General features: G+C 35.1%; 1 protein-coding gene across 10 annotated transcripts in view; it reads left to right on the forward strand.

The window, feature by feature from the left end:
- ARHGEF28 (Rho guanine nucleotide exchange factor 28) overlaps positions 1-22,849 on the forward strand; it is a 378,068-nt gene that overhangs the window by 308,779 nt on the left and 46,440 nt on the right. For all 10 annotated transcript variants that reach the window (XM_074208046.1, XM_074208045.1, XM_074208043.1 and 7 more), the window contains 7 exons: positions 4,234-4,412; positions 7,577-7,668; positions 9,542-9,724; positions 11,447-11,578; positions 15,233-15,333; positions 19,363-19,401; positions 19,516-19,563. In XM_074208046.1, the coding sequence (XP_074064147.1) occupies positions 4,234-4,412; positions 7,577-7,668; positions 9,542-9,724; positions 11,447-11,578; positions 15,233-15,333; positions 19,363-19,401; positions 19,516-19,563 (774 nt within the window). The remainder of the gene's footprint in view (positions 1-4,233; positions 4,413-7,576; positions 7,669-9,541; positions 9,725-11,446; positions 11,579-15,232; positions 15,334-19,362; positions 19,402-19,515; positions 19,564-22,849) is intronic.

Consider the following 22,849-nt stretch of genomic DNA (forward strand, 5'->3'; position numbering starts at 1 on the left):
CCCCTTTGCCACCTAGCTGTCCCCTAATAAATTACATTTTTGATATTCTTCATACATAATCTTTGTCTGACAACCTGTGGTGACAATATTTGCTGGAGAAACTGAGTCATGACCACATTTGCATTCTTATTTTTAAGAAGATTAAATTATCCCTATATCATTTTAACCGATCCTTTTTTTATAGTCAAAGAATTTTGTCCTATACCTGCTTAAGTCATTCATTCAGAAATTCAGCTAGTCTGCAATTAGTTAAGAAATCCACAGTTTTATTATCACCTCAACAAAATCTGTTATACTTGGAGGATATGAGTGGTCATTAGGGAGATTGATCTAGTATCTATTTCCAGTATACTATCCTTCAAAGACATCTGGTTTGCTGTCCAAAGAAGTCTAACATCTCTAACCTTGCAGGTGAACTCAAACAATGTTTATTTCTAGATACAGGAGGGAATTGCTGTTAGTTCTTCATTCTCAATTTCTAACCAATCATTTTGGGCCCCAGCCCCATGATGTTATCAGACCTGTAACCAATAGTATTATTTCTTCATCTATCCTGCTCTGTTTTTTGTTCTATGCTTATAAAAAGGAATTTCCTATTGGTCTAGGAGTCTTTGGCTCTAACTGAGGCACCCACTCTATTGGAAGGCTCTTGTCCTGTTAATAAACTTTTATCTTGCTTGGAGAATACATGCCTCAGTCAACCGATATTGAATTTCACTCATAGGACTATAAATGAAACCTCTCATATACATAAAGAAGGGATAATCAAATGGTGAAAAGAGGAGTCGACATAGTTTCTTCTTATTTCCTCTCATTTAATCCTCCAATTTCAGCTGTAATTCATGAATTATTCTCATTTGTGCATAACTGTTTGCATTTTGTTTCTTTCATTAGCCTGTAAGCTCCTTGTCAGTGGAGACTGTTTTTCCTTTATCTCCCAGAAGTTTAGCTGTGAGCTCTTCTGTTTAAATAAATTTGTCACTTGAAGGCCATTACTTTGATAGTGAACCTCTGTGAGTTTAGCAAGGCTGGTTGACAGACAGACACATGCTCTGTCTATGGGCCAATATTCAAAGCTCTTCCTGCTCAAGAGAGATTCCCAGAGCCATCAGAATAGTGTTCTAAAGGAGGCTTTATAAACAAAGTGTAACCCCAACATTATCATGGAGATAATTGTAGCTTGTGTCCCAACAGCCATTGGTGAAGATGAAAAAAGTAGAGATAGTTTATGAAGACTTTGAAAAGCTTCTCTAAATGAAGTAAATATAATTTATATTTGATCACATTTATTTTAATATTTGGTAATGTGTTCAATATTTTTTTTTCATTTTGTAAATACCATAGAGAAAATTGGATTTGCAAGTCATTCTGGTTTTAGTTTTAGGTTGGATTTCATTCAAAGGGATTTAGTTTAAGTAATGAATCAAAAGAATTTCTATATAAGACAAACTTATCCAAAGGGAATCCCATATCAAGAACCTTATAGTGAAAAGCTAATGTTTAGCTATGTAATTATAGTTCTTAAATTCAAAGCTAGTTTGGGCCTTAAGAATCCAAAGTCTTTTAACCTAAGGTTTGTGAGCTTTGTTTGTATTACTTTCTTTCTTTCTGTCTCTGTCCTTCTGTTTCTCTCTGTCTCTTTCTGTCTTGTCTCTTTCTCTGTCTGTCTCTCTGTCTCTCTGTCTCTCTCTCTGTTCGTTTCTTTATCTTCATCCATCTTCATCTACTATCCATCTTTATCTCTATCCATATCTATTTTCACCTATCTATATAGATAGATGATGGAGAATAACTGAGAATATAATTGCTTTCCTCTGCAATCCTATGTATTTTATATGCTTAAAATTGAGAAGGGGTCCAGAGATTTCACCATGTTGCCAAAGGAGTCCATGACACAAAAAGAAAAAAAAAAGATTAAGAACTACTGATCTAATCCAACCTCATTATTTTATAAATGAGAAAATTGAGATGTCCAGGGATAGCAGCATGTTGCCCTAGATCATGCCACTAGTATGTATTAAAGTTAAGACTTGAACCCAGGTCTTCTGACATGGTGATATTTCCTATATAAAATACTATCTTCAAACATGACTCAAGTCCACAGATATACTCAGAGTAAAATCATTAGACTGGTCTTTTACATCTATCTTTATAACTCTTTCCACATGATCAGTAGGTCAGTAGGTTATTGGTGGGTGAGGGAAGGAGATGTTTTTTCTCTTAATTCCTCTTCTCTTCTGATTCCCTGATATTTTCTTGTGAGTGCCCCCAAATCATTTCAGGCCTTTTGTTGATTTGGGTTAATGTTTGAAAATTCAACTTTTGTATTTTTCTATATAGGATTGGAGAGATTTTAAAAATTACTCATAGAAAAATAGTATCTTTGGGGGTGGTCCTGGAGTCAGGAGTTGAAATCCAACCTCAAAAAACTTGATCATTATTGTATGACCTTGACAAGCCACTTAACCCCATTGCCCCACAAACTCCTCCTTCCCAAAAGACAAAGATAGAATTAATTAAAATGTGATTAATTAAGAATCTATTATGGTATGCCAAAAAGAATTGTATCTGGAAAATATAGATGGCTATTCTTGATTTGGGTGTGAGAGATGTCAAAGATAGCTATACATTTAGAATATTTACTAAATGGAAAGGTCTTGGGTTTAGAAAACTAATTTCAGTTTGCTGACTCAGCAACTCGTAATTGATCTTTTTGATAGCAAAGAGCAGCTAAAATGTATTTGAAAATTTGAACACAAAAAAATTATCAATTTCATGTCTGGGGAGCATTTTTTCACTTGTAGCAACTATATTGTAACCACTTCAGCATTTTTTTCTCTTAATAAAAGTTAATTTAAGAATTAAATGGGGAGAGAGGGAAGAAGGAAAGAAGGAAAGAAACAATCATTTATTATTCATCTTCTATGAGTTGGGCATTGTGTAATGCACTTTACAAATATATTTATCCTTTCCACATTATGATTTTCCCCATCATGGTTTTGAAATATTACAGATTGGCATAAGAAGTTAAATGGGAATTTTTTTTTTTTTAATTTTGTAGGAGCCTCAGATTACGGGCAAAGACCAGCAGATACAGAAAAAGTTTATAAACTCAGAAATGCATAAAACAGATGTATAATAATATATAACATCAACATGTTTTATCATTTAATGCCAGAATAATTCAGACTTCTCTAGCGTAAAGGGAAGATAAAAAAATTTTTATACAGATTTTTCCAAATCATTGGGGCACTATGTGCCCCTAACCCCTGTGAGGTAGAAGGGATCATCATATTATCTCATTTGCTTCTTACAACAACTATGGGAGATGGATATTCCCTGTTTTACCAGTTGAGGAAACTGAGACAGGTAGATTAAATGACTCAACTAGGATCATACACATTTGAACTCAGGTAAAGGTCCTGAGTTCTATCTACTATATTAAGTGGCTGTCAACAGTCTATTTAAAACTTTTCTACTGGATGAAGTTTAATTTAAAATTTCAAATCATTTCTTACTCTTCAGTGTTAATAGGAGTATTATCCAAGGTATGATCTAGTTGATATATCTTTTAGAATGAAGAAATGGGGAAGAAAGTGAGAAAATCAGAGTACCATAGATTATTTTATGAAGTATATTTTGTGTGAACAAGAAGAAAATAGTTGACTAGTGAGTTTTTACAGACTAATTTTCCCATGTCTCTTGACAACATATCCTCTCATTACACTTTGGCTAGTATTTTCACCACATATTAAGTATAGAAAATAAAATGAATTTAAATGCACTCTAGTCAAATAAGCTACATGTTAATGAAACTGGCAAAAGGTTGAATAGGGGAGAGAGGATTGTGTAGAGTAGATTGAACCTTATAAAAGAATTGGGGAATTTTTGTGGAATTTATTTATTTCTATAACTGATCCCCTATTCACAAGAATAACCAACATTTGTCTAAGTGGTTTTCAAAGTTGCAAGGTAAGCAGGGTTAACAAGAGATCAATCAAGGGGTCTGTGAGGTCAAAGGTCTAATCTATTGAAATGTCTTGACTTCTAATAGGACAAATAGGACAGGCTCTTTGGGGGGTCTTTAACAATTTTTAAAAATTTAAAGAAGTCCTGAAATTAAAAATATTGAGAACTGCTGGTCTTTGTTAATATCTTTAGCAATAGGCATTTTGGTGAAACAATGGCTAGGTGTGACATCACTTTATGTGAATTCCTTCTCATTTTACTTAGGACCAGAAGCCATCTGTTATCTCCCTTCAGAAGCTGATTGCTAGAGAAGTAGCCAATGAAGAAAGAGGGATGTTCCTCATTAGTGCTTCATCTGCTGGCCCTGAGATGTATGAAATTCATACCAATTCTAAGGAGGAGCGCAATAACTGGATGAGGCGAATACAGCAAGCAGTGGAGAGGTAAAGTTGCATTATTATCCTGTACTAGGGAATGGAGCTGGGGCCTGAGGGAAGATCATTCTAACCTTATCTCTAATCCTTCCCTAAATAAAGCCTTTGTTCCAGCCAGATTGATCTACCCACTCTCTTTTGAACACGTCTTGGGTACTCGTGCCTCTCTTTTTGTTCATTATTTTCCTGCCTGGAATATCTCATCCCTCCTGTCCACGTCTGACTCCTAGCCATCTTTCAAGAACTCACTCCAGTCACAACTCTTCCAAGAAGCCTTCCCTGACTACCTCATCACCTAGTGCTCTCTTTTTGTGCAGAATTCTTATAGTGCCCTATTTATACCATTCAAAGGACATCTATAAAATTGTATGTATCATGAGCTGTTTTTTATTACATGTTTCTTGTCTCCCCAGTTACATTACAAGCTCTTTGAGGAAAGGGACCATTTCTGATTCTTCTTTGTGTCCATTGCAATGAACACCTTGCAAATAATAGGTACTTCATAAATGGATTGATTATTTGATCTGTATATCCTTAACTAGGGCAGTTGGGTGGTATAGTATATAGAGTACAAATCTTGGAGGCAAGAAGACCCATCTTACTGAGTTCAAATCTAGAACAGACACTAATTGTGTGACCTGGATAAGGTACTTAACCCTACTGGTCTTAGTTTCTTTATCTGGAAAAGGAGATGGCAAACCACTCCAGCATCTTTGCCAAGAAATTCCCAAAATGTCACTAAGGTCCTCTTGAATAGTCATTAGATATTTTTAAAAGTATTTTTATTGTGAACTTAAAAGCAATAATACTTTTGTTGTTGTTATTCAGTTATGTCCAACTTTTTGTGACTCCATTTGGGGTTTTCTTGGCAAAGATAATGAAGTGGTTTGCTATTTCCTTCTCTTGCTCATATTTTACAAATTAGGAAAGGCAAAAAGGTTGAAGTGACTTGCCCAGAATTACCCAGCTAGGAACTATCTCAGACCAGATTTGAACTCAGTAAGATGAGTCTTCCTGGTTCCAAGTTAGCACTCTATGCCCATGGTGCTACCTACTCACACTAACAATAATAATAGCTAGTAGTTAAAAAGTACTTTAACCTTTTCAAAGAACTTAACACGCTATCTCATTTAATCCTCACAACAATCTTGTGAGGTAAGCGCTATAGTTGTCCCAGTTTTACAAACAGATTGGCAGAACTTATGTGTCTTGTCAGGAATCATGTAGCTAGGAAATGTGTATATTTGAAGCAGTATTTGAGGCCCAATCTTCATGATGTCAAGCACAGTAATTTATCTATATGATTTCATTGTTTGGGAGGAAAGAAAGATTTTTAAAATTTTATTTTAAAGATGTACTTCCTATTCTCAATGTAAACAACAAATAAAACAGGAATGTCCATGTAGAGGATTATGTATGAAGTTGTGATTTTCCATTTCCTATTACTTGATTTCTTCAGAAATATGAAATAAATTCCACATGTAACTTTTAAAACTGTCCTACTTGCCTGTACTTCCTTCTATTCTCTTTTGAACATTAAAAATGTTTCTTTAATTTCTTTGTATCAATATTGCTAACTTCCCTTCTCCTATTCCCCATCAAAAAGGGGGAATTTTAAAAGAGAGAAGAAAAAACCCCATATAACAAACTATCCTAGTCAAGCAAAGCAAATACAGTGTCCATGACTATGTGTTCCTTTCTGCACTCTGAATCTATCACTTCTCTATCAGGAGGTGGATAACTTACTTCATCATAGGTCCTTTGGATACATGGCTAGTCTTTGCATCTTTGAAAATTATTTTTCATTATAATGTTGTCCTTTTATAATTTTTCTCTTGGTTCTTTCTCCTTTCTTTGCATCTGTTCATAGTACTCAGCATTCCCTGATATGATCTCTTTCATCATTTCTTATGGTAAAATAATATTTCATCACATTGATATAAAACAATGTGTTCAGCCATTTACCACTTGATGGACAACTTACTACATCCCATTTCTCTTTTTTTCCTTTTTTTTCCTTCCTCTTACCCTTCCTTTCCCTTTTATTTTCTGTTCTGTTCTGTTCTTTTCTCTTTTGATTGATCCCTTCAGGATTAGGGAGTTTTGTTTTGCTTGAGAATATTATCTCTTTAATGTTGCCCTCCCTCTTAATCATTCTTTTTCTCTGTCTTCATTTGGTATCTTCCTTGTTGCATTTGATGTATTTTGTCACAAACTGAAGGTGTGCATAAAAGTGTGCATGCTTCTGTGTGTTTAGTATTCCTTTGTCCAATTCATATAGGAGTGAGATTCATCTGATGTCTACTCTCCCCACCCTTCCTTTTTCTATTATCTTCTTTCCCAATCACTATTCTAGAATATTGTTTCTACCATTCTTCCTCTTGCCCCTTTTAAAACTCTAAGAAAATAACCCATCTATCCCAAATTTCTCTGTCATTCTTATTTAAGTAGCTCAATATCCTTTGAAAATGATGAGGGAGAATTCTTAAGCTAATCAAGGAGTAGGGGTGATCATAGAGGATAAAATGGACAATTTTGTTGAATATTGCTTTTACACAAAATAAATGCAGTCAAATTAGAATGGAAATACTTGAGGTAAATTTAGATATAAGAATATACCACAAATATACAAAATATTACTGATACATGCCCCTAGGAAGGCAGGCAGGTAGGGTGGAAAGAAGAAGAAAGAAAGCAAAAGAATTTTTCCTCAATTGATAAGTGGTCAATGGTTATAAATAATTTTTAAATGAAGAAACAAATTACTTGATGGATCTTAAAGGATAATTAAAGAAGTTATATCAGCTATAGTTATCTTTTGCCACAGATTAGCCCCTCTCTAAAAAAAAAGAAAGAAAAGGACTACATGCATTAGAAAGCAGAGGTTTAAATTTTACCACACTGGCTGCCAATCATCATGTTTTTCTTCCATAGTGAAACCTCATTGTAACACTGTTGTTGGGTTCTGAGCCATGGATCTGTCTTACAGTATTATGAAATCTTCCTGGTCCTGGATGGGGTCCATTAGAGATCTACCTTATGCCAAGTTTCTCTATATTGTATTGTATAGATCAGTCTATAGATCATTATTCCAGTGTGTTTCTTAATGAATCTAAAATGAGACCATAAGGATTTCATTTCAAGTTGTCTCCATCAATGATCGTCTTTTCCAGTTGCCCAGAGGAGGAAGGGGGAAGGATGAGTGAATCCGATGAGGATAAAAAGAAAACTGAAGCAAGAGTAGCCAGAATCCAGCAGTGCCAAGGTACCGTACATCCTTAAGCCACAGATGCTCAGTTCAGTCATCAAATGTGTTTGTTTTGAAGGCGATCTCAGAGGAATTAGTGGTCCCTCACTTTCATTTATATACTTTTATCTAATGGTATATAATAGTGTCATAGTCACAGAAATCCTATCATGTTAGAGATGGAAGGAATCGTAGAGACTGTTTGATCCACTTTCATATTTTAGGGATGACGACATCGATACCAGAGAAGAGAGGCGTCTTGTCCAAAGTAATAGAGGCAATTCATTAGAGGAAGGATCAGAACTCAAGTGTTCTGTTTTGCAATACAAACCCTTCCTGCTTTCATTGGATTCATTTTTCAATCAAAATTTATTGTTGATTTAATATACACATTTATATAATATGTAATATATTTTAGAATGATATATGAACATGTTGAATATATTATATAACAAACACTATAGTAATGTATTTATATTATTTAATATGTATAATATAACATGTTTTATATTTATATAACTATTATAGAATATTTATATAACACATTGAAGGATTTATTACATAATATGTTCAATGTATCATATTATAAGAAATATATAACTATATTTGTATATATAACATATATAATATATACAATGCAATATATTATAAATATTTGTTTATATATATTATATATGTTCAATATAATCTTATGTGCTATATATTTATATTACATGTATACAGTACATTATATATGTTTATTTATACCAAATATGTAATTGGTATAATTAAGTCAGTGGAAAGCACAATACATATATTTATTGATATATCCATTATATTATTATTAATCATACATAAATTATCATATATTTATATATTGTGTCATCATTCTATACTTATAATATACCATAAACTGTATATTAATTATATAATTAATTGTGTTAGCTATATATTATATATCCATTATATTATATCATATATATCCATTATATTAAATGTATCCATTATATACTTAATTACACCCATAGATATAATTGATATAATTAAATCAGTGGATAGTACATAAATAAAGAAGACAGAAGACTAGGAATACTTATAAATAGACAAAAACAAGTTAATGTTTTCATACTTACCTCTGGAAGTCTAAACTATCAGTCTTTTTATACTTTTGTTACATATTTGTTCATGGGTCATGATAGCATCATTTAAAAGCCTATTGTTACCATCAGATTCAAGACTGAAGAGAAAATAACAATTGTCATCAGATAAGAGAAAATGCTATTTCTTGGAACTAGCAACATTACTTTTGTCCTATCCCCTCCTTCTACTCAGTAGAATCTAAACTTCTTGAGGTTAGGGACTCCTGTTGTAATACTTGTGTCTCATGCAGTATATTATATTGCTGCAAACCCTTGCACAAAGAAGGAACTTGATGAGTAATGATAGAATGGAATTATAACTTGAATCCAGATTGTAGTAATAACTAATACTTTTTGCAGAGTAACCCCCAAATTCTATTATAATTTTAATAACTTAAAAAACTAAAACTGTATAAGTTCTTTGGCAGTGAGATAGCACAGTGTATAGGAGCCAGGCCTGGAGTCAGGAAGTCATCTTCTTGAGTTGAAATCTGACCTTAGATGTTTCCTAGTTGTATGACCCTGAGCAAGTCACTTAACCTTGTTTGCCTCACATTTTTCCTCATCTGTAAAATGAGCTAGAGAAGGAAACAGAAAACCACTCCAGAGTCTTGACTGAGAACCCCCAAAATGGGAGCCCAGAGAGTCACATGGAACTGAACAAGTCAGTTTAAAGTCTTTAAGGTTTACAAGTTTATATTATATAGCATCTCATTTAGAATAGTGTCTGATGTTAACAGTGGCATTACCCTTTGGCAAATATAATTTTGCAGAGCTGCTTAGCAACCAGGACCAACAGATCTGCACATATTTGGAAGAAAAGCTACATATCTATGCGGAACTTGGAGAAATGAGTGGACTTGAAGATGTCCATTTAGAACCTCATCTTCTTATTAAGCCTGACCCAGGAGAAGCCCCTCAGACTGCCTCACTATTAGCAGCAGCATTAAAGGAAGGTGAGTTGATTTAGAAATGAAGCTGTTCAAATTCAGCCTCCATTTGGACACTTACAACTTGATGATGGGGAGGCACCCCAAAGAGCTCCCCACCTAATCCCCTCAGGCTGAGACCCAGAAAAGTGAGAGATGTTGTGACAGATTCACTCAGACAGAAATCCAAGACAAAGAGAAGTACCCTGATAATGGGCGACAAAAATATTTAAGTCAGAGATGTTGCCAAAATCATTTTAGTCAAGCTTTGAATATCCTCCCTGTCAAGATTTTTCCTAGAGTACTGACAATAAAATTAACTTTATTTTTAGTTGTTGTTTGGCACAATGCCATTCACCTGAATACACCCTTAATAATTATCTGATGGATTGTTGTGGGTTTGACTATCTTGATTTCCTCTGTCCTTTTTTCATTGGATGTGTGACAATGACAGGTCCCAAATGCAGGTAGTCAGCAGAGACCAGAGAGCACCCGTGAAGCCAAGTCAGCCACTAACAGGCTTGTCAACCCTAAATTACTGATAGCTATCACATCTACTTGTACCTGAGAGCTTTGAGTAGCCATTCATACCAGAATGTACATTAGTACTTTTAAAAATTAGTAGGTCCCTATGTTTTTCCTCAGTCTGGTTGACATCCTTTCATTTTATTTCATTTCTATTGATATCTTTTATTTTTACTTCCAAATATATGAATATAGTCATTGTGTTTAGTGTTTCCTTGGTTTTGCTCACTTCGTTTGGTATTGTTTTATATAAATCCATTATCTGCATTCTTTATATTCATCTTCTTAAAGTACAATAATATTCCATTACATTTGCTGGTTGCAATTTATCAATGACCCAATCAATTTGATATGTCTTAATTTAAAATCAAATGCTTTAGCTCTGGTCTTCATGAATCTCCAATATTTCCAAATAGTATTTTTATAAGTATCTTGTAGCAGTATATCTTAGGTAATTAAACTGCAGAGTTTTTACAGTGTATACTCATCTTTAATACTTATCTTTTTATATTAGGTACATTGAACATTTAGATATATGCTATGTACATATATATATATATATATATACTATTTTTAATATTTATATTTATTTTATTTTATTTTTTAAAAGTTTTATTATTGCCTTGTATTTTGGTCACCACAAGTGTTTAGATACCATGATCTTTTCTGGGTCAATACTGAGCCCTCCCTGGTAATACAGAAAAACATTTAAACAAAAAACAGATAGTCATAGTTTTTGACAGTATATACTAGATTCCAGATCTATAGATCTTAAGTTGAAAAACTGAAACTATGGAGATATATTTTATCACCACTATCTGAGACCATGATAGTTGGAGTTCAATACCTTTAGTGTTGTTTTTATAATCATTGTGCATATTATTGTGGTTATACTGAATTCTATCTGCATCACTTTAAATTGTCTTCCCATGTTTTATTATTTTGTTTTAGGTTTTTTTGCTACCATAAAAAAAAGATTACTATGAACATTTTGGCATTTTTTTTTTGCAAGGCAATGGGGTTAAGTGGTTTGCCCAAGGCCACACAGCTAGGTAATTATTAAGTGTCTGAGGCTGGATTTGAACTCAGGTACCCCTGACTCCAGGGCCAGTGCTCTATCCATTGCTCTACCTAGCCACCCCACATTTTGGCATTTTTAGGATCCTTCAGGATTCAAAATTCAGCTCTCCTCCTTAACTCAGTCTTATACTTTTGCCCCCTTAGCTGAAAGTCTCCAAGTTGCTGTGATGGCCACACAAACAGGTGATGCAAATCATTCATCAGAGGAGAATTGTGGAGAATTAGGCTCCAGAGACACACTCCAGCCTAGTGAAGTACTCACACCTTCTATTGCTTGTAAGTGGAAATAGGTTTTGGAATGGACAAAAAAAACCCAGTTCATGGTGTTGGGAAGAATAGGATCTTATCAGATGAATTTGCCTCTGCTTGTTAGAAACTGATTGTCTTTCTATCCACCATTCATCTCTCTGCCATCTTTAGCTTTACCTTGAACTGTTCATTAGAAAGGTAGTGTCTGAATACAAAAGTGTCATGATCCTGGCCACTGGTAGAGCATGGATTTGGGGAATGAATAATGCTTTTTTGCTTGTGGTGATAGGATAGAGATGAACTGACACTACTCACTTAGACCCAGCCCCCCACCCCTTTTCTGATAAAGTGATTGGCTGGTGCTAATAGTCTATTGAAGAGCAGATTAACCAGGACAAAGCCAACTACTTCCTACAGGAATCCAACCCTTGACTTTGGCTTCATGTACCACTGAGATGACAGGCCCAGACAATTAGAAATGATACCTACTCCCTCTTCCCCCAAACACATATATACCAAGCAGATGTGAGAGATAAGGATGTCAAAAAGAATTTTTCCTGAATAGAGAACACCAGAGCTCATCTCAGAGTCAGTTAAAGCTGGAGTCCAATTTCTTTCAAATGTGGGAAAATAGGGGTGGAGGAGGAGAATGGTTTAGTTGAACTTTCAAGACTTCATGCTTACTGAGGTGGAGTTACATAACAAGTCAACATGACCATGGATGGATAACATAAGCCTCCTTCCAAATGGTCATGAATGCACAATGACTAATCTGTTTATAAGTAATCAAAGTTTTGAGGAAAAATTTCAGCCTTAGCATTTCTTTAAAAATTCAGTACCTTTTTAATTAAGACAAATAGAAGCAGGAGAGTATTTTTTAATATTGCAAATTCTGTACAATATAATTTTTTTTCTTTTAGGTCTTTGCTTTGTCTAATTTTCAGTTTCTATTTCTATAATGTATACACATGTTTCCTATTGCTACAAATCCCAGGTTGAGCAGCACAGGGTGATTTCCTTTTTAAAGCAGAATCACTTTTTTTGTGATTGAGGAATTACTATCTAAAAATATATGTAGGCATCTGCTTCTTCCCTTTCCACCCAAGGGAGTACTGGAAGAGGCTCTTTTTTTCCCATTCCTGCAGCTGCAGAGAACACATGACCATTTCTTCCTTCCTATTCATGATTGAGGTGATTCCAAGTCTCCTTGCTTCCATTACCCAGACCCATCAGAGGGTTTAGGAAAATTCCTACTATACTCCCTTTCACCTGTTGCCACTGTCTGGCTCCTTCAGTATTGAGCTTTTTCCAATATTGTGTCATCAAGGTGAATACAAAGCAAAAGGATGGTGAGGGAAATAATGTCCATTTAACATGCTGTTTGTCCCTAATTGAGTGCTAGGGCCAATACATTTGGGGAAGCTGGAATCTTCTTCAGCCGAAAAGATACTTGCCTAATTTAGGGGTTTTTCAGTAAAATGCCTTTCCAAGAAAGTAAGTCCTTCATGCCAGTAATTCTGAGTTGGTCTTTGGGAATCTAACTCGGTCTAGAATCCTGGAATATTTTAGGTTTGACCTTAAATAGACTAAACCCTAAGGTAGTTTCAGAACTGACCCAGTCACAGTCAAGTATCAAAAGGATTTTAAGTCAAATGAAGACAAGAGAACAGGCCAGACTTAACCTCCTTTTGAAGATTTGTGTTATTTTATTTTGTTTTGTTTTTCTAAATGTGACTGTCATTTCTTTCAGGAGAGGAAAATGATTCTTTAGCACTTCATTTAGTATATTTTATTGAGTATTAAAAGTCTTACAATGGGGTCCTGTTTTGTATGAAGTGAAACCTATCTAGAAGGTGGGCTACAGTTCTCCTCAAGTTAACTTAGATCTTTTAGCTCATTTCACTGAAAAGAAATTTCACAAGAAAGGACTCTTTCTAAGTCATGGAAGTGTTTGGGGAATACAGTGTTTTTACTGTTATAATGCTGAAAATCACTATTGTATATAGCTAGTGAAATAAACAAATTTAAATGAGTATGCTCTCCTGTGGGAGAGTAAGAATAAGATGTGATGGGCAGGCATAGTGGATCACTCCCAATTATTAGAGGGAACATCTAAATTGATGAAATCAGAGATTTCTTTAAACTCTTCAGTCTATGTTCCCCACACAAGTTTGAAGATGGCATTCAAGATGGCAATATAGAAAAATCCACCCAAAGAAGAAGTGGATAGAAAAAATGAGTCTGTGGGAGGGAGAAAGGGAGGGAAGAGGATGGAGTGGTGGTGAGTGTTAGGAAGAACTAAGTTCAGACCAGGCTCATGATACTCATGAGCTACCGTCCTGGGTAGGTTGTTTAATGTCTTTGTTCCAGAGATAACTCTCGATGACTTAACTACCAAGAGAAAGACAGTTTAATTTTGCCTAGGATAAATGGTGTTCCCATATTGGGCATACCCTTGGCTGATGGAATCAGAGATGCTTTATTCATACATGTATGTGACTTGATTTTTGTAAAATTGTTTCAGATTTTTCTGATGCTATTTTAAAAATAAATTTTATTGTTATCTCTTCTTCTTACATCAGCAAAATTTCTCTCAGTATCTCTCCTCAGTGAGTTATCATTTTCAAAGAAAAAAGAGGAAAAAGACAAAAAAATCAGAAAAACAATCAAAACATTGAAAAATTCTGAAAATATGTAGTGTTTCAAACTTGTGGGACTCCTAATTTAATACTTTTATTTAAATGATTACTATATTAGTTTGTAACATGTGAAAAAATAATAGTTTTGAAATGAATGAAAAGTATTTGGGGGATAAAGAATTTTTATACTTGAGTGATGCAATAGAATGAAATCGATATTCATCTTTATGACCCTTATGAAAATACCTCATACTTAACTTCTAAGTTCTTTATTCATAAGCTTTGGTTGTGTATCTTTGCTTGCACTCTTGCTTATTATCCTCACCCTATAAGTGAGCCTTGTCATTGCCTCTTATGAAACCTGTTGTCTCACTAACTGTCCTTTATGGATTTCTGGATACATTGCTTCTGTCCCATAGTACCTGTATTAAATTCTTGATGAGACCTTTCCTATCAAGTCGAAGTGAGTTATAAAATCCAGGCTGTATTTACCATAACTGATGTATGACACACACACACACATATATATGTATACATATTTATATGTAATGTTGGACTTTATTTATATATAGTATAGTGCTTTAAAGTTTGCAAAGTGCTTTCCAAATATCTTATTTTGTCCTCACTATAGCCCTGGAAAACAATTGCTCTTATTATCCCCATTTTATACATGAGGAAAACAAGGCAGACAATAGTTAAATGACTTGCCTAGGTTCATATCATAAATAAGTATATGAAGCCACATTTGAATTCATATTTTCTTAGCTCCAGATCTTCCCCTCTACCCCCTGCAACACTTAGTTGTCTCTTTCAATGACTTTTGCCATTCTTTTCTCTTATTAGTATGGAAGCTCCATGAGGGCAGGGATTGTAATTCTTTTGGCCATATTCTATTTTAATATTTTATTCATTAGGGGCTTCAATAAATGTTACTTGATATTATGGATTAAAAATATTTAACATCTGCTCATAATTTAAACTAATGTATTTTCATGGATTTGCTAAGTTTTTTCTGTTTCTGTCTTAAATGGTGTGCTTTCAGCACAAGTTACCGAAGGAGAAGGAAGAAGAGAATCTTGTGATTTGGAATCCTGTATACCTGGTATTGTAAATAACATGACAAGCCCTGATGCAGGGGAGAAGGTATTGTTACTGTTCTATTAGTAAAATGCATTCATTATCTTATAAAATAAAAGTAAGCTGAAATTGAATTTGCTGGGCATTAAAAGACAAAAGAAATAATAGCAGGAGTATTTGTATTTGTATTTCCTGAATTGATTTGTCTTTCTTCCTTATCCCTCTTCTATTAATTTGAGCATCCATACGAATTGCCATACCATGTAGATGTCAACAAAGCAGCAGATTTAAAAAAAATCATTAAAAATATTTTAAAATCTGATGAATCACTTGTGTGTGTGTATATGTGTGTATCTTCTCTTTATCCTTTTCTTGTTTCCCATTCAATGCTTTCTTTGTCTTTGTTTTCTTCCCTTTTTCCTTCTTGCCTGTCTTTTCCTTTTAGGTTTCCCCAACTCTCTTTCCAGCTGCTACCACCTTATGTTCTTCCCACTGTCTTCCACACTATTTGCTTGTGTCTTAGGGTGAAATCTTTGTAATCTAAGCTGTTCTTTCTAGATTATATGAGCCTGTAAGCTTTACATCTCTCTTCAACTAAAAATTGGCATTTGAGCACATCTTTTTTCCTAGCTGCCATTCCTTTCACATATGACTCTTTTGATTGTCTTTAAATGGAAAGGGATCAAGACAATGGGGCAGGGGCTTCTGAATCAGTGTTCTTACTACCATACAATTTAGATATGATGAAAGTTTGGAGAAAAGCTAGTCCAGGGGCTCTTAACCTGAGGAATGGGGATCCCAATGGTTATGTGGATGGATTTCTGAATTTGGTTGGGAAAATATCTTTATATATTTATTTTCACTAACCTCTCACTTAACCCCATTTTCCTTGCAAAAAAAAACCAAACCATCAAACAAAAAAACCTATTTTCACTAACCTCTAACTAAAATTTAACATCTTCTTAAATTATTTAAAGAAATTATTCTGAGAAAATTCACCAGGCCACCAAAAGGGTTCATGTTGCAAAAAATAAAAACAAGGTTAAGGATTAGATTTTTGTATAACCCTCTCTCCCCCCATCTTACCTTTGGAGGAAACTGGTGCCCAAGGACATCACATGACTTATCCAAGGTCCCACAGGTGTTAAGTAGCCTATACAGGATTTGAACTCAGGTCTTCTGATCCTGAGTTTAGTACTTTCTCTACTAGAGCATAACTTGGTTCAATCGTTAGAATTGTACCTCACCTAAAGCAAGAATATACTTATTAACATGTATTCATATGCATCTATTTGATGTACTTGCATAAATTACCTAGACCACATATTAAATGGAAATAACCATATACATATGCTTCCATGAAAAGAATAAAATTTTCTACTCTACTAATTCTGATTTTAAGCTTTCTACTTTAGTATCTATTTTTTAAAATTTACTTTTCTCACTGAGGACTTCTGCATGGTTTTGATTGCTTTTATGTTTCAGGAATTCAGAATGTCTGCAGTGTTATTTTCTCTATAATAGAGAACTGATTCCTGCCTTCTCTCCTTTACTGGAGATAGGAAGGTGATATAAAGTTTTCATTTTACTCTTAGGGTCAACTAACCTTCAGAAATTTTGCTCCCAGAGCAATATTTTGAGAAGCTTTTACTATTTACCATAAGTGAAATGAAATCTAAAGAGGAGTCATTTGCCATCTAGCCTTTGAAATACCATGCATATTCTTGCTTTGGAATTTACTGTTTTAATTAGCTATGCGTGACTTTTTGGCATTTCTATAAATGTTTGAGACAATGAACTCTGTGAGAAAGGGCATTTTGGCTTTTGATCAGCATCAATCTTGCAGCTTTCCAGATTTACCACAAGGTGGCTGACGAACCCCATTAAAAAGAAACCTCCAAGGCAAAGAATTCTGCAAATAGGAATAATGTTTTGTCTGACTCATTCCAAACTCATGGGAAGCCAGCAGTAATTATCTAGAAATTATACATTCCTCACTGTTTCTCATGCCTCAGGTAGCTATAGCTCTAATTTTGAAAAAAAAATCTTTATAGTAGATTTTTGTATACAATTCTTGATTCAATTTTTGTAATGATGGAGTAGGCAAAGAAAATGGAATGGGTAAAACTATATATGTATATGTGTGTTCATATGCATACATACACACACGCACACACACACATATATAGTTTATTTTGGAAACCACCTCTCTTTTTTTCTGTCTTCATATATATATATATATATATATATATATATATATATAGTTCAGAAATAACCTCTTTCTCTCCATCTATATGTATGTATGAATACATATAGTTTGCCCTATATATATATTTTAGAAATAACCTTTTGCTTTTTTCTTTCTTCTTTTCTTCCTTTCTTCCTTTCTTCCTTTCTTCCTTTCCTTCTTCCTTCTTTCCTTAACCTGTTTTTGTAACATCTTTTGTTCTTTCTTCCTCTCTCCATCCCTCCCTCCTTCCTTCCTAACTTCCTTTCTTCCATCCTCTTTCTTCAGAAATAACCCAGCAGCTTTTTGCAGATACCAGTTTGAACCTCCTAAATTGAGATCTTTTCAGTTGCTGGCAAGTAGTTAAATAGCCAAGCAGAGCTTCATCACCTGTCATCCTTCTCGTTTTTCATTTAGGAGATAAGCTAACAGTAGTGAAGTGGTTCTGAGGCAGGTAGGAACTATAATGAAAAGGAAGAGGAGGAAAACATCATTGATGGAGTCTTTCTTAAGTGTGTACTCAACCTCTCAATTGTTGAATTATTGGGCATGTACACGGTCAGTCAGTCAATAAACATTAAGCACCGACTTTGAACTAGACACTGTCCTACGTATTGTGGATACCAAGAAAAATTGGCTATCTTTGCTCTCTAAAAGCTCACAGTCTAATGGAATAGTCTGAAAGATTGCCTTTCATCATGGACTGAATTTTAGAGATGCTTAGAGAGATTTCTCCTCTATTTACATCTAACACATTGTCTCTAGAACAGAAGTTCTTTTTAAATTTTTTTTTTTTATTTAAGGCAATGGAGGTTAAGTGACTTGCCCAAAGTCACATAGCTAGGCAATTATTAAATGTCTGAGATCAGATTTGAATTCAGGTCCTCCTGACTCCAGGGTAAATACTCTCTTCACTGCATCACCTAGCTACCCATGGTTTGTACCCTAGCTAACCTGGTTTGTACCAAGGACTCCTTTGTCAGTCTGGTGAAGCTTATGGACAGACCCCCTTCACAAAATAAGGAAATGCTAAATTTGGGGTGGAAGTTAATAAATTAAAGATGTATTTTTTTCTCCCATTCAACTATACAGATTCCTTGAAATTTCTCTATAGACCTCTGAGGGGGGTGGGGGCTGTCCATAGATTATAGGTTAAAAATCTCTGCCCTAGATTCATCCCAAAAGTGCTTAAGATCTCTGAGATAACATTGTAGTCTCAGAAGCTTGGGGTCAAAGGAACCTTGATCCCTAGTTTTCTTCTTCTCCTGGTTACATTTCACAAGACTTTTGAGAGTAAAGTTTCCATCCACTGTCTGGGAGGTCCTGGAGCAGGGTAGGAACCTAAGAAGCAAAACAATACTGACTCAGGGTATCCCATCATCCTCCTCTCCCTTTGCTATCAGTTTTTTGAGCTCCCCAAACTCAGAAATAGTCGAGTTGGAGGAGAACCCTGCTACTCCACTTCTTTTATGCCTGCCTAACATGTTTTTTGTATGGGCTCAGCCTTACCTTAGTTGCAGGCTACTCTGGTCTGCAAGAAACCCTTCAGGTCAGCCTAGTCTTATTAGTGATAAGACAGTCTGAATCTAGTGTTAGGGTAAGTTTGGGTTGCTGTTGAGGTCCACAGAGAAGCATTCCATTTGGTTTAATACCAGGTAACCCTTGGCATTGTCAATGAGTTTGCTATGATTTTTTGGTGTATAAGATAACATCCATATTATTTTCATTAAAAAAGTTGAATTCTTTGTCCTTTGGTGGGGAGAAGGGGGTTAGAGATTGTTTTAAAATTGAATAGTGTACTTTTTCCCAGGTGTAGTAGTCATCTGTATTTACAACAACAGCAAATCTTATATTTTTATTCATTGTAGGCTGAATGCATAGATTTTCCAAGTTCGTCACAGGCAGAGGTGAGCTTCCTCTAGCACAAATATATTACTTACATCTTTTACTTGGGTAAATTGAACTTTAAGATTTAAAATTAAACTTTTAAAAAACTTGACACTATTCATCTTATATTTCAGATTATACAAGCCATCCAGAATCTAACTCGGCTCTTGTATAGCCTCCAGGTAATTATCCCCTTTAGTAGTTTTCACCTGGTGAATGTTTCTCTTTGTGTAACTTGCTTTATTTGATGATTCCTGGACTTGAACAATTAGAGCTTTTCTAAAGGAAAATAACCCCCAGATGACAGGTTATAACTCAACTTAAAAACTGAATCTACTTGGACTTGTATCCTAAATCCATAAAGCAGTTTACTCCTTTTCAAATGTTGTTATATATGCTTTGGGTAGGAGTCCTAATCAGGTTAGTGAAGCATCTGCTACTTCTTGCTTTTTTTCAGAAAGCTCATGTTCTTTGACATAGCTGGCCATGGAACTTTTAGGATAGCATTTGATTACATGAAAATGTCAGTCTTGATGATTAGCCCTTGGCAAAACCAAGGAAGAGATCCAGGGCATTTGCTCATTCTTCCTTTCTATCTTTCCTTCTTCTCTTTAATCATCTTTCCTTCTTCCCTTTAATCATCCCTTTAATCTTCTTAAGACAAAGAAGGCAATGATCCTTTAGGAACATAACTAAGTATTGCTACTCATTAGTTCTTGATAGAGTGAGGCATTGACTGATGGACCAGAGCTTGGGGTCCACACATCCTTTTGTTCAGTCTTGCTAAGCTAATCAAAATTAAATGTAGATTGGGGGTATGTTAAGGTCAACTGACATAATTTTTCCATTATATCCAATAAAAATAGCACATAGGAATATGAGTAATACATATGCCCATGTGACCTCTCAAAACTGTGATTGGGTCTAAAGGCTGACCTCTCATTGAGATAATATGGTATAATGGATAGAGATATGACCTTAGAATCAGGAAGGCCTGAATTCCAGGTCTGCCACTGAACATTCTGGATGTTTAATCTTGGGCAAAGCATTGAACCTCTCAATAAAGTTTCTCAGGCAAATCTTAGTGGTCCCATAAAGTCTCTAAGATTATGTTAAAGAAAGTGATGGTCTGCATTAATAACAGAAGATTCCTTTTTGGGAGTCCCTTATGCCAATAAAATTAGAGATTTCATTCTATATGAAAGTCACATGATATATTCCATAGTTACGCCTTTTTCAATTGGGTTTCATGTATTGCTTTTATTCATTCAGCAGACATTAATTACTCATTGCATGTTGTTCACCCTTTTCAAAGAGGACCTATGACATCACAGATGTCTTGACTTATACATAAACGTTTGGCAAGGTTTTTCTTGGCAAAGATACTAGAGCATTTCCTTCTCCAGGTCATTTTACAGATGAAGAAACTGAGGCAAACAGGGTGAAGTGACTTGCCCAGGGCACACTGCTAGTAAGTGTCTGAGATCAGATCTGAACTCAAATATAACTGATCATAGGCCCAGTATTCTGGGCACTATGGCACCACCTAGCTACCCCTTGCATATACAGGTTAGCCTAATATGGTGGAAAGCATACTAGATTAAAAATCAGAGGACCAAAGTTCTGATACCAGCTGTTTCTTATTGCCTTTGTGATCTAGGGGAAGTCATTGTCTTCCAGGCCTTGGTTTCTTTATCTGTAAACTAAGGAGGGTTGGAGCAGACAGAGACTGGGCCCTTCCAGTTCTAGATCCTGTAATATAGTATAAGTCAAAAAGGGGCATCTCTTCAGATTTTGAATGGCAAAAATACATTTTCATGTATTTTATTACTTAGTCTATTTCTTAAAAAAGAGTATTTTTAAAAAATAGTCTATTTTTTTAAAAAGCATGACAACCAGAATTTTGTGGGGTTTTTGGTAATATGTCACTACTCTGTCCTGGTTTTTTAGGGATTATTATGATTAAATATTTAAACAAAGTCTAAAATTTGTCCTAGGTCAGTTTAGCACAGCCTTGGATAATGATTGCATATTAAAGTCAAATTTGAAGAACATGCCAAATAAATATTTTCTACTATTCAGAAAGGGAATTGTTGTATTCCCCTCCTACTTTTCACTATTAATGATCTCAAAGTAGCTAAAATGTAAAATAAAATATCAAAAAATGGGGCGGCTAAGTGGCGCAGTGGATAAAGCATCAGCCCTGGAGTAAGGAGTACCTGGGTTCAAATCTGGTCTCAAACATTTAATAATTACCTAGTTTTGTGGCCTTGGGCAAGCCACTTAACCCCATTTGCCTTGCAAAAAACCCCAAAAAAACAAAACATAAAAAAAAAATCAAAAAATAGTTTTCAATTTACTTAGTCTGAATTTGATGTCAGAGGACCTGAGTTTGAATCCTGTCCCTTCCATGTTATACCTGTGTCACCTTGGGCAAGTCACTTTATCTTTTTTGTGCTTCTGTTTCTTCAACTGTACAATTGAGGACCTTGGATTAGATGACTTGTAAGATTCTTTCCATAACTCTATGATTGTATTATGGTCTGCCTGGTAAATTTAGTCCTAGGCACCTGATGTTTGTCCTTTGTTCTCGAAGAACATGACAACAGGAGGTTATATACCATAACAAGCAAGTGACTTGGATTGAGTGAGGGGTCCTGTGCTAAGTCACCAGCCCCACTTTTTCCTCAGAGCCATCTGGGTCCAGTGGCCAGATATGAATCAGGATGACTGGAAATGGACCTGGATGCCAGTTAATCAGGTTTAAGTGACTTGCCCAAGATCACACAGCCAGTAAATAGCAAGGGCAGAATTTGAACTCAGGTCCTCCTGACTCAAGGACTGGTGCTCTATCCATTTCACCATCCGGCACCTAATTTATTAGCAATTAGGTTCATATTAATGATTTCTTTCTTGTAGCTAAGGCACCATCTCATCTAGCACTGCCTTTGACAACCATTCCTAGTAACTGATGCTCAGTATGGCCTGCATTCCTTTTCTATTCTCACTTCTCCATCTCTCTCTTTTGTATTTATTTGAGTACATCTATATTTCCCTTCTCATCTCACTAAAATTTAGGCTCTTCTAGGGCAATGGCTATACCATTTTTATATTTGTAACCCCAACACCTAGCATGGGGACTGAATTTGCTATTCAGTTATTTTTAGCCCTGTCTTCATGTCATCATGACTTCATGACCCTCTTTGAGGTTTTCTTAGCAAAGATACTAGAGTGGTTTGCCATTTCCTTCTCCAGATTGAGAAAACTGGTGCAAACAGGATTAAGTGACTTGCCCAGGGCCACACAGCTAGGAATTGTCTGAGACCAGATCTGAACTCAGAATGATGACTCTAGGCCCATCACTGTTTCCACTTGACTGGACTGAATTTAGATAGTATCAAAATGGATATGTAGGTACTGGAGGAGGAGAGAGGGACGGCTGCTGAAGTGCTCATCTTGGGCAGTCAT

Source organism: Macrotis lagotis, chromosome X (genome assembly GCF_037893015.1).
Source record: "Macrotis lagotis isolate mMagLag1 chromosome X, bilby.v1.9.chrom.fasta, whole genome shotgun sequence".
Classification (NCBI taxonomy): Eukaryota; Metazoa; Chordata; class Mammalia; order Peramelemorphia; family Peramelidae; genus Macrotis; species Macrotis lagotis.